Genomic DNA, 18,500 nt, shown 5'->3' with positions numbered 1-18,500 from the left:
ACATTCTCCTCCTGAGCCCATGTCATTATACTGTTTATCTATTGTGCACTACACCTTCTATCATGCACCAACAAAGCAACTGCTGCTCACCTGGGAGGAGCCTTACGTATGTTGTGTTGTTGTTGTTGTGTTGTTGTTCTTTCTAGGCATGTCTGAGATTTTGTGATATGTAAGATGCAGACGTCCAGACCAGCAGGAACACAGTTCCTCGGGTTCGGGAGGCCCAGATGGTGTCTGGGAAGGTATAGTCACCAATAAACTAACCAACAAGAACTGTTGGTTCCAGCTGGGGAACTTGGTGAAGGCCAGTGTTTGTTGGATCCATCCGCCCCCCAACACCAGCTGTTTGTGGCAGTGTAGATGGGACACTTGCCGTTGGCTGAGAAACACAGCTTATTCCTATCTGTAGTTTGCAGAAATAATAAACCGTTCAAACCTTTTATTCTGGAGGCAGGATTGTCTTCTAGTACAGTTCTTCTGCCTAAGAAACCTCAGTCAGAGATCTCCAACTTCTCATTTGGCCTTGTCCTCACTCCTGCTGAGCCTGGTGGTACGTCAGCGTTAACGAGCTGAGCCCATCACCAAAACAACTCCAGCGCCCTCTGCTCCCTGAAATGCTCGGCGCAGGAATAGATCATGTTTTCTGAATCTGAATTAATCCATCCATCCCTCATCCATTCATATTTGTTTAGCACACTGGAATCAAACAATCATCATCATCATCATAGTCACAACAAAAATACAGGAGGAAGAAGAAAAAAGGACGCAAGTCAACACAAACTGAAGCTTTATGTTCGAAACCCCTGGAATTCAAGATGAATTGATTCTTAGACCCAAGAACCTGCGCAGGTGAGCATGTCGTTAGCGAGGCTAGGAGCGTGTAGTACTACTGTCTCCTCCAGTGTAGTAAAACAACTCATCACAGCTGAGGTGAACGCAGTTTTCCAGTCACTACTCCACGTCTTGGTACCATTACAAAAACAACTGCATGTTAATTATAAATCATTTAAAGCTATGGCGCATTTCATTTTTTTATTTATTGTCCCCACAAGTTCTCAGCTCTGATTGGCTGCTGGGTGTCCTGACAGTTCCTGACACACTCCACTCACTATTTTCAGTAAACACATGGACTATGATTTCTTCCTGTAAGTCTTGACATTAATTTGAGGACAATTCCATCAGATAATCGTGTTCAACTCACTTCCATGTACAGTTGTCAAGTGTGCAGCTTTATTCAGTGATATTAATTTGAATCTACAACACTGAAGTATAATGTGAGCGCTCCTGCTGGCAGCAGCGACATGGTTTTAGAGCTACCTGGACTATTCGCTGCTGAAGGAGACTCATTTTCCAGGTATTAGCGTGGAAACATGATTATGTCTCGTTTATAACTTTAGGTTTTGATCGCAAAACACGTGAAAATGAATTAATTGTCTTTGCATTTGTTTCTTTGGCCGGTGAGGGCGGACTGAGCAGGATGATCAGACTCAGAATCAGAATACTTTATTAATCCCGGGGGGAGATTCTGTTGTTACAGTTATTAAAGCTCTCGAAGTACTATAAAGTAAGAAATTACAATTACAATAATTAGAAAAGTGCAGACCTTAAGAAATAAGATAAAGTGTAAGCGTAAGCATTAACTATTTACAAAGCACAGTAGTAATGACAGAGGACTGCATGATGCCCTTCCAGCTGCCCATAGCCAGGACCAGTCAGCAGGAACACAAAACCCTCCCTAAGAAAACAGTCCTTTGGAGTCATTCAGCCTTTATTCCATCTTCAGTGACTGAGCAAAAAATCAAACTTACAAATTGATGAGAGGACCTATAATCGGCTTCATAATGTTCTTTGGCATAATAAAGAAGATTTTTAAAGAAAGCTTCAACAAAAGCCCTTTCGGCCTGTTGTAGAACAAACTGCTCAGTGAGGCACACACAGGCCAGACCCTGTGGCCCCAGGTTTCTCCTCTAAAGGACTGGTGTTCCTAACCAGTGTGGAGCGCGACCAGAGCAGCCTGATCACCCAGTGGGACTGGACAGTGGCCAGCTGCCCCATTGGATTCCCTTCTAGAGTGCTCCAGTCCTGCAGTCGGTGCTGACCTTGCTCCATCCTGGAGCCATTTCAAAAGCTCATGTTGCCATCACTCAGACAAAAAGAGTTAGGAAAATGGGGTCAAAGAAGGAAGAAACCTGAAGTTTCACATTAGAGCCCTAACATGCATGTCTGCTTTCATTCCCTAGGAGCTCTCTCCTTCCTGCTCCGCTACCTCTGCACTCCTCTGTGATTACATCTCACCACCTGCTGCCTGACGTGTAAAATGAACACCCACTAACTCCAGTTAGTTACAGTATAAAAACACATTTTCCACCCAGAAAACACTCTGTGACTGTGCAGTCATAAACATGAGCACCGGCTGGACAGAAGCTGATTTCTATGGCAACTGTGAACACACACAAAGCTGAAATCTTGTGACTCTGCTCGCTGCTCCAATTAAGCTCCTAACACAGCAGCTGACAAACACATTTCACTGCTTCTGCCGCTGTTTCTCCGTGTTTCCACATTCGGCTCTGCTGACTCATTATGCAGGGATAATGAGGGGACTATTATACTTGTTGTGGTTGAATTATTTACACGCAATTTCAGCTATAATGAAACACTTGTATCATACAGTAATTCTGTATTAGAATATCAAACTGGGATAGATCAACTACAGTGTAAACAAATCTCGGAGCTTCGTTTAGCCAAGGTAAATGCTGCTACGCTCTCGAGACACATGGAGTGCCCCAATCAGGCCACAACTATAAATGAGAGAAGGCGCATTGATCCGTCCCTCACCCTGTCACACCTGATCACAGCAGGTGTGATGGTGAAGGAACCAGGCTGGTGCTCAGTCCTCAACATGCCTGTGTGTTCTCGTCCTGAGGCACAAATGAGCGGCAGAGGGGATCACGGGTGAGCCCCAGCAAACCAGCCTCCTCTGAAGGTGCTCAGCAGCGACCAGGACCATAGTTTGAGGGTACATGACATCATTTCAGGTGACAGAGTCAAAAAAAACAACCACAAAATAAACTGAGGGAAGAGGTTATAACTCTTGGCCACAAATGGCCTAAATTGAGGGAACAAGTTACATATCACTATCAAAAAAACCCACCAAAAAACACAAAATTAAAAAGGAACGGGTTATAATTTGTAGCTACAAATCAAAAAACCCGAGAGAACAAAGACACATTTTGGCCTCTGCTATTTGTCAAGCTGCTCTCCACAGGCCGGCTCTGTCGTTCAGGGTGCTGAGACCATTAAATCAACCCTTCACTGCTCTTTTTGTTTACTATCTCTTCATGTTTCACACTATAGATTCCATACATGTTGCCATGGAATCTAAATTTTGATGTGGCAACATTACCTCCACCATGTTTTGTTCACCAACCACTCCCCCCTCCCCCTCGCTGTTAGCCATCTGAACTCAGCTGGTGTCCAGCGTCCTGATGCCCAGGTGAACCGAGGGAGGGGGGAGGGCACAGCAGATGGCTCCCAGCACGCCACTAACGTTACATCCTCTTTTCTCCACCCACTGAATCTGGTGCAGCACTCAAATATCCATTCACATATGTCATGTCTCACAGCATATTTACATGAGTTATGCATAGGAATGACAAGCTGCTGCCTCTCAGCAGCCAAGTCAGCTGGACTCGCTGCTATGGACCAGGACGGCTTCATGTCACGCACCACTATCAGTCACTTCTGAGTCACTTCCTGCAGCCCACGTGTACTGGACAGCAGAGGTCATAAGAATATGAAAGCTAGAGCGTGTTGATGACGGCGCTGCATACGTGTAGGCTTTGAACCTGCTCTCACTCCTGTCTTAGGAGCAACTGCAGCAGCGTTTCACTTCCTGGTGCGTTTATGTTCTCTCCCTCAGCAGCTCGCTTTGTTCCCTCTCACAGTTTTCTCCATCGCCTCTTTCAATCAGCCGAGCCAGGTCTATAAATAAAATGACAAATCTGGCAGGGAGTTTGTGAGGGTTTTTTGCGTGGCAGTTATATTTTGTAGAGCCACAAGGCACCGCATGGCAGCATCTCTCTCTGCTGTTCACTTCCAGGACCGCTGGAGAGGCTGTGTGAAAGCAATATTAGCCCAGTAATATCTTGACCATGTCACAGTGGCCGAGGCGCCTTCATCGCTTCCAGCTAAGATGTGGCTTGATTTCAGTGTTGAGATTGTGAAGTGATACTGTCGTTCCATTTCCCTAGTTACTGGATTCAATTTAGGACATCGCTCAACCTTAAATTTGTACCTGTCTGCCGTGGCGGGGAAGCCTTGTGGAGGCGTAACAGGATGAGCGATCGACTCATCTGTTTGTAATGGGACTGAGCTCACTGGCCAGCGCTCATAATTTGACCCGGAACAGGCTGTGACAGAAACAGAGCGCCAGATTAAGATGTACTCCTATCACACCTCCCCCTTCTCCTCCCGCACCAGCCGGCAGTCCTGGCTGCCCAGGCCAGCGCCACTTATTGGCTGTGAAGTTTCAAATTAAACTTCCATAACCTACGAAGGGGAGGCGACGCCAAAGCAACGGTGAGCTCTCGTCTCAGACAGTCATCCCTGTGGACGCGGGTCGGAGCTGCTGCACTGGTTCTCCTCCTCCCACACAAGACCAGGGGTCCTCAGAGAGCCGGAGCAAACATTTCGTTTAACAACCGGTTTGACAAATCAAATCTTCAGCGAAGTGACAACAGAAATAGAGGTGCGATGAAGAGTAATTGAATAAGAATCCTCCTGGAAGCAGAGAACTGGCAGGTGAAAAGCAGCTTTGATGCCCTGAAATGCATTTTTCTATTTATGAGTGATACAAGCGGTGTTTGTTTAGAGGGCATCAGAAATCTTAGCAGCTTGTGCGCCTTTATTGTTTTTCTCCTCCACAGCCCAACCAGGCCTTATCGGAGCTAAGCCTCCCAAGGACAACGAATCACAGGCTCATCATTGCCAGCACCAGAGCCCACCTAAGTCCCCTGGTATCCCCGCTAAGAATGTCACTTCCACAAGTGAAGGGCAAAAGAGAGGAATGCAAGCTAGTGGGCAGAGAGTGGAGGGTCCAGCTGTTAGTGCTGGGGATGTAAAGATTTTGGCTTGAGTCTGCTGGGGTCAGGCAAACGTGACCGATGCTCTGGACCCTTGTGATGGACTGTGCTTCCCTCAAGGGTTCGGTGCTGATGGTAGTGTTTCAGAGAGCAGGTCAGCCAGTGGCTATGATATCACATTCCATGATATTACATACAAATATGTGTATTTGTAAGGGATAGACCGATTGTCGGCTGGGCCGATTATAATATAATATAACATAATTATAATTATATAGAATATATAATATCATTCCATGATATTACATACATATATGTGTATATGTCAGGGATAGACCGATTGTCGGCTGGGCCGATTATCGGTGCCGATATTTGGCATTTTGAGGCATATCGGCATCGGCCTTTTTCAAAAATCCGACGGCCGATAAGAGATCAATTTAAACCTGGGTTATTTTGGCTCTGGTGCAGCCGCGCCTCTCTGTCTGCAGTCACTACTCTGGCTCCAGCATCGCCCCGCCCACAGCACCATCTGATTGGTTACACACAGAGCAACAGCACAGTGAACAGCCAATCGGCAGTGAAGGCTGTGCATGCAGAGTGCTCACACACAGCGGAGAGGGGGAAAAGTTTTGCCGGGTGGAGAAGCTCCAGAGAGCGGATGTATGTTTCCAAGGTAAGTCAAGGCAGCAGACATCCCAGTCCTCTAAACCTCACAACTACTGGTAACGTGACTATGAGCCCAGTAACGTTCTATAAACAGAAGCTGCAGCTCTGCTGGTTCGCAGACGTATCCGTCAATCACTTGAAACAAGGTTGCTGATAATATTGATAGTGAAACAGTCGGTGATCATAGAAGTGTGTGTGTGTGTGTGTGTGTGTGTGTGTGTGTGTGTGAAAGAGAGCGTGACATTTGGTTAGTTTTATTACAGGAAAGCAGGTTGAGGGGATGGCAAGAGAATTATTTTATTTACTTTCTAAAACTTCAGGAAGCTCTCTTTTTTTTAATTTATTTCAATGTCCTGCAGTTTTTGTTTTTGTTGGAACTAAAATAACATTTCAGTTCTATTGAAATTTTGAAAAACTTAATTTACTTTGGCAAACTTTAGGGAGCCATTTATCAGTTTAAGTTTTCATTTGACTTCATGAGACGTGCTGCTGAGCCTGGGAGCTTCCTGCACTTTGTCACCATTTTAAAACAAAGAGGTCTATTTATTCTACAACGTTCAATAAACGTCTGCTCAAAGGCATTCAAACAAAGTTAAGGGTTGGACTTTTTAGGACTCAAAATTTTGATGCCAAGATATTCTCTTTAATGCAAATGAATATCGGCTCCAAATATCGGTATCGGCCCTGAAAACCCGTACCGGTCTACCTCTGGCGCATGTGCAGATACTGTTTTATGTCTTGTTGCTACAGTAGGGTTCTGATGAAACTTGACTAATAGAACAGCACAAGTAATTTAGTCTACAGAGACGGAACCATTTTCCCTGAGCAAACACGTCTGAGACAGCAGGGATGAAAAGACATCCTTTTAACATGCAGCAGTCCCGGCCTGTATGGGGGGGGGGCATCTGCCTCGACCAGCTGAGGGACGGATCAGGAAAGAGAGCGAGAGAGGGGGAGAGAGAGAGAAAGAGCGTGAGAAAGATACGGGGGGGGGGGGCAGCACCTAAACTACGATAAATCCAATCATATTCATGCCTATACGAATACCAAAACTTGAAAAATACAAAAAACATTTTAAAAAATTGTAACAAATGCACAACTTCAGTGCCCAGCGAAGGTTTTGGTGATGGGCTCAGCTCGTTAACGCTGACGTACCACCAGGCTCAGCAGGAGTGAGGACAAGGCCAAATGAGAAGTTGGAGATCTCTGACTGAGGTTTCTTAGGCAGAAGAACTGTACTAGAAGACAATCCTGCCTCCAGAATAAAAGGTTTGAACGGTTTATTATTTCTGCAAACTACAGATAGGAATAAGCTGTGTTTCTCAGCCAACGGCAAGTGTCCCATCTACACTGCCACAAACAGCTGGTGTTGGGGGGCGGATGGATCCAACAAACACTGGCCTTCACCAAGTTCCCCAGCTGGAACCAACAGTTCTTGTTGGTTAGTTTATTGGTGACTATACCTTCCCAGACACCATCTGGGCCTCCCGAACCCGAGGAACTGTGTTCCTGCTGGTCTGGACGTCTGCATCTTACATATCACAAAATCTCAGACATGCCTAGAAAGAACTGCTGTGCCAACGGTGTCCACTGGACAGAAGAATGTCCCTAGAGCTTTCTGAATGTCAAAGGTCCAGGTCACTGACAGGCAAACAACTGGGATGTGGTCCCGTCTTAGACCTAAATGAAGAACCAAAGTATGAAGCAAAGGCTTTCACTTACTTTCACCCTCTCATACGCCTGCAATATGAAGGTAACTCAGCAGCGTTCCTCCTTCACTCTGCAGGTTGTTTGTGGAGAACCATAAGAGCCTCAGCTAGAACCCTGGCAATGCTGCCTCTTGAAGGTTGCACGCATCCGTTTCCCCTCTGTGAACAATTCTTTGGCTTGCTGAGAGCGGTACTTTGATATTTCTCTTCAAAGTGCTGTTGCAGTAATGTTGCTCGGTTGCTATTATTCCTTGAAAAATACTACAAACAGGACAAGAGTACACAAAGTGCATCCTGCAGCGTTCAAACCAGAAGCTTTACACAGATATGATTGGTCGATGCAGAACGCAGCTCAACAAGGACGAGCGTACGAGGCGAAGTGACTGGACATCACAAGGCAGTCGCCATTTAAAATCAGAACTCACCACCTCAGCGAACTCCCCACCCCTGTTCCCTTTTGTCTCACATCCTTGTTTTTCTAGAACAAGTCAAATAAAAGAGGCGCTTCCTCAAAGAATTTCCATTCCAGAAGCACTTGCTTCTGACTTTATTAATTAGTGAGCTCCTTTTACTCGCCCTCCTCCTCCTACCTCCATCCTGTCTCATTTTTCTAAGTGTGAATAGAACAAAGCAGTGTGATTGAAAAGAATTGTTCTCCCTCCACTAAAACCTCAGAAATCACTGGTGGCCGTCAGATTTCCTCTTCGACTGTCAGGCTGTCACCACCGTTCATGGCGCTGTGTTAGAGACGCCACGGTCAGCCTGATTATTCTGGGGCCGAGTGATTCTCCCGCGGCGCTCTCTTCCTCACAGCTGTAGACGTTCCAACAATCAAATTTATTGAAAGTAGGCCGGCTGTGATTGGAGATCAGATCGTTAATCAGCCATTGAATGGACGTGAGATATATAATATATAATTATATATTGATAATTATATATATATAATTATATATATATAATATATAAATATAATTATATATATAATTATATATATAATTATATTTATATATATATAATTATATTTATATATATATAATTATATTTATATATATAATTATATATATAAATATATATATTATGTGTGTATACATATGTATGTTTATACATATGTATATATGTATGTTTATATATATATATACATATGTGTGTATATATATATACACATATACACACATACGTGTGTGCGTATATATATATATATATATATATATATATATATATATATATATATATATATATATATATATATATATATATATATATATATATATACATACATACATATACATACATACACACACATATATACACATACACACTCACTGAAGAGTCACATGGGGATATTTATAACAGCACTAAGTAATAATGGTCTCCAGTAACCTCGACCAGTTATTGACTTGGACGCTTCAGAGGAGGCTTTTTTTTTTTTTTTTAATTTTTAACTTGCATGTTTTGTTCGTCCGTTCCCCTCCACTTATCTGGGTCCCGGTTGCGGGGGTACCAGCCTCACCAAGGAAACCCAGACCGCCCTCCCCCCAGCCACTTCCACAAACGCTTCCAGGGGAATCCGGAGGCGTTCCCAGGCTAGCTGAGAGATATAATCTTGCAACTTGCATTGTGTCTTTTTCATTTGCATCATGGTGTTCTTCGCCACTAACTCAACATCTCTGCCCACCATGCTTGCTGCCCGTCAGTGACGTAACTCCTCCCACCCTTCACAAGATTAGATCGTAAATCAGGAATCTCCATTTAACAGGAGTGGATCTCCCGACCGTAATTTAGAGAAGTGTGTGGAGGATCTACTGACATCTAGTGGTGAAGTCCAGATAGGAACCCCTTGAAAAACGCAGTACAGTCTCAGAGCGACAGAATGTCCCGGACCCACAGGTTGAGAAACACTGATGGAGGCACATTCGGTGTGGCTACAGCGAGCAGCACTGCTGGCCAGAGCAAAAGTGAAGTCGACGTATTTAGATGATGTTTGTAGTGAACGCCTCTCCTCATCCTGCTGCAGCGCTGCTGGCTGCTTCATGCACGGTTGCAGCGACTTTCCAACATGCAGTGTTCCGATGCGTAAGTGAGGGCAGCCAGCACCAAATTATCCTCATAAAGCACCAGGTGTTCTAGAACGGCCCCTGTGGGAAGCCATTACATTTACAAGGGTGACATTTGCATTTTTCAGCTTAATATGGAAACCAGTGTTAGGCAGTTTGGGATGCATATTAAATTGCTCACAGCCCATCAGCAGCCCATGCAGCCACCGGCCTCCATGGGTTCAGTGAGATGACGATGTGAAGAAAGTCTAGAAAGAATGCATCCTCACTGAGTGCAGACTGACACTTCGTCGTATCAATCATTCATGCTGCTGCTGCGGGAATTAAACACCTGATTTCCCCTGAAGGGAATTATCCCCACAGAGTTGTGGATTTGATTCAAAATCTTCTGCCTAAAAGCATAAAAATAGCATTAAACTTCTGACCTGTCTGGGTTTGCAGGACAATCTCATGAATTGTAGTAATCCTCGACACCAGCATGCTAGTTCAAAGCTTTACTTTCTCTCTCACAAACTGCAGCCTCTATTCTGGCACCTTAAGTGGTCTTTAGCAGAAAAACTGAGTGCTTGATGAAAATGCCAGTTTCTTCATGTGCTGCCATATATGCCTTGAGACCAAAATAGAGCAGCTCAGCCAGAGGGAGAGCAGGCGTCGGTCTGCAGTGTGAAGGAGAGTGTACATGACAGGAAATGAGAGGAAACAGACGGTGGACATACTTTTTAGGCCTGTAGTCTGGGATGCTTCTGTCCAGCGAGATGCGATCGCTGAGCTGAGCATTATAGCCGTACTCCTCGTACTTCCCCTCGGCATCACGGCTGTCCTCTCCCAGAGAGGCGGCAGCTCCCCCCTGGCCCAGGCCTCCGGGTCCCTCCACCAGCCCCATGGGCTTCGCCAAACCTGCAAAGAAAATGACAAAGGAGGATCAGACAGGTGTACGTGGCTGTAGGTGCTCTGACAGACGGCCCGACGAGAGGCCATGCAGGCGAAGCTGATTGGCATTCCATGGCAGCGTCACTGAGGTGTGTGTCGGCCCCCGGAGCCAGCGGGTCCGTCTGCAGTGACAGAACCGAAAACACCCACACGGACGTGACGGAGCAGCAGAGGCTCATGCACAAACATAACGGCCAACACAGACCAGAGACGAGCGCGGGGCTGCTAAACCACAGGAACCGAAGCCTCAGCGCGCCACGACCCGACCAGTCCGCAAAGGTGAGCAGGACGGATGACCATTTCCATAATGCTGTGATGTCATCAACAAATCAATAAAATAGAAATGTAAAAAGGTCACTGTAGCGTGTCAGGATAAACTTTTTTTTTAAAATAAAAATATAATTATTTTTGGAGTTGACAAAAGGGTCGACATGAGGAAACCTTATCAGCCCCCCCCCCCCCCCCCCACACACACACACACACACACACCAAGAGTGTTAAACATCATTTCCAGCTGCACTCGTTCACCTGCCGCTCCTCTGGCAGCATCTTTACCTGCCTGCTCCTGGTCTGGCTCATCCAGTCTGGAACCAGCTCCTGTCTCTTTAATGTTGCCCCATTCTCACCAGCATCAGAGGGGGAGGGGTATTCAGCCTCCCCAGCCAATCACAAAAGGCTCTGACTGGAAACTCCTAATAAGGGTCAACACAGATGCGTAGCCATGGCAATGCAGTGGATCAATAGGGGTTTCAAAATTTAAAAAAAAAAACTACAATGTGGTGGGTGAGAACACCTGATAAGTGCACTGGTCTGTCCTGATTGGCTGATGGTTACTCCCTCATGACACTTGATGGTCCCAGCAGAGACCCTGTTTCCCGTCACGTGTCACATGTCCTCATCAAAAGACGTGCTGGTGTTGGCAGGACCAGAGGCAGCACCTCTCCCCACACTTTGGTCTGCTAGCCCTCTTCCAGCACCCTGCACCTCCTCATCCTCTCACTGCTGCGGCGGCACCATTCCAACAGTCCCGCAGCCGCAGGGGCCCCGCTTATGCTGCTGCACCCGAGCCATTGCTGGAGAGTCAAACACTTTAGAAGTCTGGAGGACGTCGTCACTGCACGGTGAGGACAAGTAGATCTGCAGTGGCAAAGGGGAGATGCTTCACGCCGCGGACTGCAATGATCGGCGCTGCACTGAGGTCACGCGTCATTTGTTGATCATCAGACTCTGACACTGTCAAATAACCAGCTGGTTACAAGATAGACGGAAGGAACGCACACATCTGGCTTATTTTGTCACAACAGCAAAATCTTTCTTTAGTTTTCTAATCAAATTTACTGCAAGTCCACTGAACACGTCAGTGCCTCCTCACCAGTCCTTGAACACAGCGAGAACACGCTGACATGAATCAGCTGGAACCGCAGCGGCGCGCAGGTCAATCGAGCTTCGTTCAGGATGCATCTCAGTCTCTGTTTTGATCATTCGTGAAGGATCGGGGTCAAAGTACACGAGAGAATGGGATGAATATCGAGTCATTCCATCGCGCGGATCTGAAAGTGGTCTGCTCGCATTTGCTGAAATGGTTGATCAACTCTGATGAAAACGCTCGGGAAGCTTCACTGCCATGTAGTTGATGTTAATTTGGCTTTAAAACACAGAAACCTTTAATCCAACAAGGAGCCAGCAGATGTTTCATTGTGGCCCTGATGGCTCTATTAAGGCTAATTATAGAAGCATTTTAGCAGCAGAGTGTAGCAGGCGGCGCCATGACAGTGAACGGCTGCTCGCTGTACGCTGGTCCTAAAGGACCTGTGGAGGGGAACCAGAGCCCTCAGGCCTCAGTGGTCTGACGCAACAAATGACCAGATCTTCTATGTCAGACTTAAAATCCCCTCTGCTCCCATGAAGCCGAGTCATGGTGACAGTGACCTAGAACAGAGCAGCACTGGTGCCCAGACACAGGCGCTTTCAAAAGGAGAGGGAGAAAAATTGCAAGTCAAAAATGAAATCTTGGCTGACGACAAAGACGCCTGTGGACGGCTTCAGACCTCAGAGGGAAAAGACACGGGTGCAGGTTTGTTGCGGACCCCCCTCCCTCCCTCCCTCCCCTACAGCGGGGGTCCGTCTGTCCCTGTAGTTTGGAGGAAAGTAAAAACAGCAAAGTAAAAACACGCTGCAGTCCAAAGATCCATGGCTGAGTAAGATTCCCACTTGACCATCAACAGTTGCACTTCCATGACACCCTGACGGAGCAGAGTTGAGCCACACGGCCCACAGCGGGTCAGCAGTTCCTGGACTCTGGGGACCACGAACATGTGGCTGCACAACATGGAGGTAGAGTTTTTGCCTCTGATAGGTTGAGATTGTTATTGTCAGAGTCCAGTGGAGCTCTATCCCAGGGAGCTCAGACCCAGCAGGACCCCCACTGAGAGGACCTGACTGATCATCCTGATGTGACCATCAACCAGGTCAGCAACCACGCCGCACGGCAGGCGCTGGTCCTGCGCTCTGCTGGTGAACTTCTGATCATTCTGGTCCGTCTGTTCTTCACCAGGTGGGACGTGACGGGGCGTGACGTGTTTCTACGCGGTGAGCTTCACCTTCAGCATCTCTACGACTCAGCCAGGGACGCTAAGCTGAGCGGTGACATAGCTCCGACCCTGTCGCGCGCAGCCGTCCGCCAACACATCACTTCCTGTGAGGTTGGATACTGACTTCCTCTCCGCAGCAACAAGCACTTTTATCGGATAAACTTCGATGTGGACGAATGTCAATCATGGAGAAGTATTTAAAAACAAACAAACAATAAATTCCTATAAGTGAAGGCGACTGCTGCATGTTTGCCCCCCTCTGTGACTTAGTAGTAAAGGAATAACACGACACATTTCTAATAAACACATTTCTAATGTTTAGTAATTTTCTTCCAGTTACTATGTCCAGTCCCTCTTGTCGTTCGTTATAGTTTTACTTTACAACATCAACACTTCTTGACTTACAGTCAAAGGCTGCGTCCGAATAGCCAAGTAGGTCTGATGGCAGGTCTCAGAGCAGGTCGCAGGCTGTCCCAAACCACAACTGGCGCGAGTAGCGACCTACTTCTCAACCTAAATTCCAGCCTAAACACGCCCACATTGTAGGTCGGTTCAGGTGCATCCTACGGAGCAACCTATGGCCCACAATGCACCGCGGACTTCTTCTTCGTCCCCTAAAAACTTGTGGACCCGCAACCCAAGTTAGCGCCACCAACAGTCTCCCATTCTGATGAACACCAACATTTATAGTCGTTGATGACTAAAGGTGCGTTCATGTGCTTAATAATAGAGAATGAGGGAAGAGTGGAGTGCAGTACGACAGTCAGGCCAGCAGGTGGGGCTTTCGTTGGTGCTGTCTACCTATTTGCAGTATCTGTGCTCTGCCAGCAGAGGTCGTGCTTCACCACCAATCTTCGATGGTGTCCGAATGGTGCCGCCGTGTTTAGGTTGTAGCAGGAGGACGTAGGTTGGTACTTGGCAATTCGGACGCAGCCAAAAGCAGCAGGAAGTAGGGTGCTCCTCCGTTTCCGGTCCGGTAAGCATTAGAATCCGGCATGGAACTTTTTGATTAAACGTATTTCTGAGTTTCAGGTCTTTTTTCTTTTTTGTGTGTTTTTTGGCGCCAGTTTTGATGACGTGGCATTCTCCCCCAATCAGAGCTGTTACCGGAAGTAGCCTCGAGTATTGTAGGTAATGTATGTTTTTTGTACATCGCCCCAAAAGAACAACTTTAATATACAGTATATACATCCATCCTCCATCCACCCATCCCTCCATCATCCATCCCTCCATGTTCTCCCTCTTCTCCTGTTCAGGGTGGTGGGGGTGGAGCCTATCCCAGCAGCCTTCCCCCTGGACAGGTCACCAGTCCATGGCAGGGCCAACACATAGAGACAGACAACCATTGGCTCTCCCAGCCACGCCTACGGTCAATTTACAGTCTGGATTAACCTGGTCCCTCTTGATGTCTTTGGACTGTGGAGGAAGCTGGAGTACCAGAGAGAACCCAGCAGGAACAGGGAGAACATGGAGACTCACCCAGAAAGACCCCGTGCTGCAGCCAGGGCTCCACCCACAACCTTCTTGCTGGGGGCCACAGGGAGGACCACTGCTCCACCGGGCCGTGTACATGTATACAAATACAACATATTCAAGTGTTTATATTTAAATGATTTGATATTTTGTATTTTATATAGTCAATTATCACATTCAAATGTATAAATACACAGGAAAAAGAAAGAGTACTTGTTTCCCTGACTGCTCATCCATGATGCGCAGCTGCTGTGAATGTGGTTCTAATGGCTCCAAACTTGTTTTACTCTGTTGAATTAAGATAGAAATTAAAGCGCATCGTACATATGTTCAGTGAAATAATAGGCTCCTCCGTCTCTGTCATTACCTCCTGTCTGACTAATCTAAGTGTTTATGCTGTCAGCTTTGCTCATCTCTCCACAACTGCTGGACTCGTCAACATTCCATGAGACGGTGCAATCATGTCAGATAATGCGATGTGAGCCAGGTTGCAGTGAAATATCGAGCTGCGTCTGTTCTCCATATCACCAGATGGACACACAGACAGTCGGTAAACAGTGCATACCAATGACGAGCTCAGCTTCAGCCCTTCAGGAACTGCAGAGTAATCACCATATTTGGACGTCCTCAAATCCTCGTGTGCCACTGAAGATTTGTAATCGGAGCTGAATGGATGCAAACCGGCTTCTCCCGTGAGAGGGGCTCAGTTTGCCCCGCACCAGTCAAAGTGGTGGCATTTTGACAAGCATGGGTGGGGTTGGTGTCATAGACGAGCCATCTGCCGTAGCAGCCCGCATCACACAACAACACAGAGACTCTCCAGAGCCGGAGACTTGAGTCTGGAGGGCCTCTCTGTCTCTGCATGAGACTTGGACGCAGGACAATGGCTGACAGCTTTGTTTTTAGTGTTATTTCACTACCCCCTGCCTTCCTCTTCCGCTGTCTGATTGAAAGAATTCCATAATGGAATGAGAGAGTCTGTGGATAGTTCCAGAAAAAGGCCTGAGAATCAGCTTGCCTGTCAGTCGCAGTCGGAGACGAGTTTAAAGAGAAGCAATCGGATGACTGGTGTTTCTGACTCTAAAACAGCCCTGCAGCAAATCAGAGCTGTTTAAAAGATGGAAGTGGACAGATTTGTGGCTCGTCCTTTATTATGTAGCTTATTCATCTTGCTAAATCGGATATGCAAAGATTTATCCATAAAAAAAAACACAAATCATATTTCTTAAAAGAAAGACAGACTTGGACTGTGGGTGAAGCAGGACTGCCGGGATGCAGAGCTCTGGTCCCACAGCGACTGCTCGAGTTAAAAATGTATGTCTGTGTGAGGCACTTTGTATGAAAGCTTGGACTAAGTGGGCTGTTACGTCCCAGCCACAAGAAAAGATGACTTAAGTGACTATTGATTTATAAATGAAAACAAACATGAGACTTGTCATATTTGACTTAACATCTTGTCTAAAATGTGCTTCCTGTATCGTAGCGTTTAATACCCGGTGTCCACGGGGAGGCCGTCAGTCTGAGCAGCACCTTGGCGCGTTCACCCTTTTACTACCCAGCAATTACAGTCCACCATCCTCCTCTTCCACGCCGGCCTCATTCCTTCCTGGTGTGTCAGCTGGATGTGTATCTTTGCAGCGTCAGGCACCAATTTGAATCTCATTGTGTCCGAGATTACATCTGTGTCCGTCCTCTACCTCAGAATCAATTTGTCCAAATCCCTCTGTCATGATATATTAAACCTACAACAGCTATAAATCACAGAGCGACCTTCAGAAAATATGAGCTAGACCCTCAAATTCAAAGATGACCCCATTTTTAATGAATGATTTAGGAGCAAGAGTGGATTTATGTGTGTCCAAAGTGATGCAGTTCTAAATATTAATGCTGAGGGCAGGCTGGAGGGTTCTCTTCACGTGGAGGAAAATAACTGGTTCTCGAGAGGTTGAAAGCTAAAACAAATCCATGAAATATTGAGACCTGAGAGAGGAGCAGCAGTCATTTTAGTTCTGGCCCTGGGGACAGCAGGTCAGCAGGATGGCAGCAACTGATTTGGAAACTGATTAGCTCTTGAAAATGTCTCCTCACAGAGAGGCTCGCCATTAAGACTGGACACGCACACTTGTATCGGGTAGTGCTGGCTTTGATTCCCACAAGTATAATGGAGGTTGTGTGCTGCAGGTTTGGACCAAAGGTTCCTCTGAAGCGCTCATGACCACAAAAGAGGCAAAACAATGAAGAAGAACCTGGATCGTCCGGCTGAATCTGGATCCAGTCTGACGGAGGTTTGTCGCTGTCATCGCATGTCGCTGACTCCTGCACCTGCGCCGTGATTGGCTGCAGACGGCCTCTTAACTTGACGTTTCCTGTTAGATGAGGATGGTTAAGGGTTGGTCAAAAGATGTTTGCCCGTACAAGTTCACGCATCTGAAGGTCCATCTGGGATGCGTAACGTGTGTAGCGCCGTGATTGCAGTCAGTAATCCTTGAAACCACAGCTGTGGTGTGAGACGAGAGCTTGACCACGACACGAGTGTCTGTTTTCTCAGGGCACATCTATCATTCTTTTGTCATCTCATGTCCTTCAGGCTTCTAAAATGGCAGAAACATTGTGCAGTCTTAAAAATCCCACTCGGCTGGCGTTTCAGGTGTGATATTCAAGCGGCAGGTGAAGGGAGTCTGCGTCTGTGGCGACTACTGGCAGGACTCTTCCTGCACCCCTGCTGACTTGAATGTGGATCAGTTTTTATTATTCCACTCTTCCAGATTTTCCAAATGTTTTCTGACCAAAACAGATTAAATTGTGATTGTTGACAGAACAGCATCACATGGTTCTGAAGCAGGTGGAACCGGGCCAGGCAGAACACGTGAGGCACACGACTCAGAAGTCATCATACAGTCCTGCAATTATTACACAAACTACAGTGACCGTAATTCATGTACTTTATTAATTGGAATAATTAATGAATGCATATCTCCATTCATTCAGCAGAATAGTTCTTTATATTGTAGCAAATCCACATTTTGTTTTCACACAGTAACACTGGACGCTCACAAGCAGCAGCCAACTGCACGCCTGCTTTCTAAGTTAATGAGCTCACATCAGCAGCTGTGATGGTGATGCGTAAAAGGGAGTTCTGCTGATGTCAGCGGCGTGAATTCAGGTTGGACTGCAGGTCACGAGGGCTGAGGGTGTTTAAGTCAGTCAGCTGAGACGTCCAGACCGCTGCTCACATGTCACCCCTGTATGTATCGTCACTGGCAATAATGGCTCAGGGTGGCCGTCTCGTAATCAGGAGGTGACTGGTTGGAGTCCCGCCTCCCACTCCTGACGCCATCTTGAACCGATAGATGTGTTGGTATGTGGAGTGCTCAGTGCTGCTGCCTGTTTGTGTATCAAAGTGCAGCGATTGAGCGAAATCAGAAATTATTTCATTACTAAATGAGAGTGATTCCTGCATTCCTCGCCGCTCCGTCTGCAGTTATCGTGTCTGCCGCTGCTGCTGATTGTCAGGTGAGCTGCTGAATTCATTATCATAATTCTTCAAGGCTGAGAAGAATTGATTCTTATCTGCTTCTGTCCACCGGCGCCTCATCTACATATCTTTATTGGAATATATTTGATTTCATCTGCTTCCCTGCAGCCTTCATTGTGCTGTGATGTGATGTGACATCCCTGAGAGCCAGGGGCATTACACACACACACACACACACACACACACACACACACACACACACACACGCACACACACACACACACACACACACACACACACACACACACACACACACACACACACAAACAAACAATATGATGGGTATCATTAAGAGCATCAAGTGTGTGAGGAAGAGAGAGGGAGCACGTGTGTGTGTGAGTGTGTGTGTGAGTGTTTGTGTGTGAGAGTGTGTGAGTGTTTGTGTGAGATTGTGTATGTGTTTGTGTGTATGTTTGTGTGTGTGTCTGTGTGAGACTGCGTGTGTGTGTGTGTGGGTATTT

General features: G+C 46.5%; 1 protein-coding gene across 3 annotated transcripts in view; it reads right to left on the bottom strand.

Moving 5' to 3' along the window:
• galnt9 (polypeptide N-acetylgalactosaminyltransferase 9) overlaps positions 1–18,500 on the bottom strand; it is a 92,128-nt gene that overhangs the window by 63,945 nt on the left and 9,683 nt on the right. The window contains exons 1-4 of one of the 3 annotated variants that reach the window (XM_086207524.1): positions 13,437–13,771; positions 11,234–11,577; positions 10,996–11,132; positions 10,227–10,407 (exon numbers count right to left, since the gene is read on the bottom strand). In XM_086207524.1, the coding sequence (XP_086063650.1) occupies positions 10,227–10,393 (167 nt within the window). In that variant the 5' untranslated portion in view covers positions 10,394–10,407; positions 10,996–11,132; positions 11,234–11,577; positions 13,437–13,771. Of the gene's footprint in view, positions 1–10,226; positions 10,408–10,995; positions 11,578–13,436; positions 13,772–18,500 lie in introns of those variants that run through there. The other 2 variants (XM_086207522.1, XM_086207521.1) reach the window with 2 other exon arrangements.

This window comes from Aulostomus chinensis, chromosome 6 (assembly GCF_037954235.1).
Source record: "Aulostomus chinensis isolate RoL2024-O1b breed Wild chromosome 6, RoL_Achi_v1.0, whole genome shotgun sequence".
In the NCBI taxonomy this organism is placed as follows: domain Eukaryota; kingdom Metazoa; phylum Chordata; class Actinopteri; order Syngnathiformes; family Aulostomidae; genus Aulostomus; species Aulostomus chinensis.
This window is presented reverse-complemented; position numbering and strand designations above follow the sequence as displayed.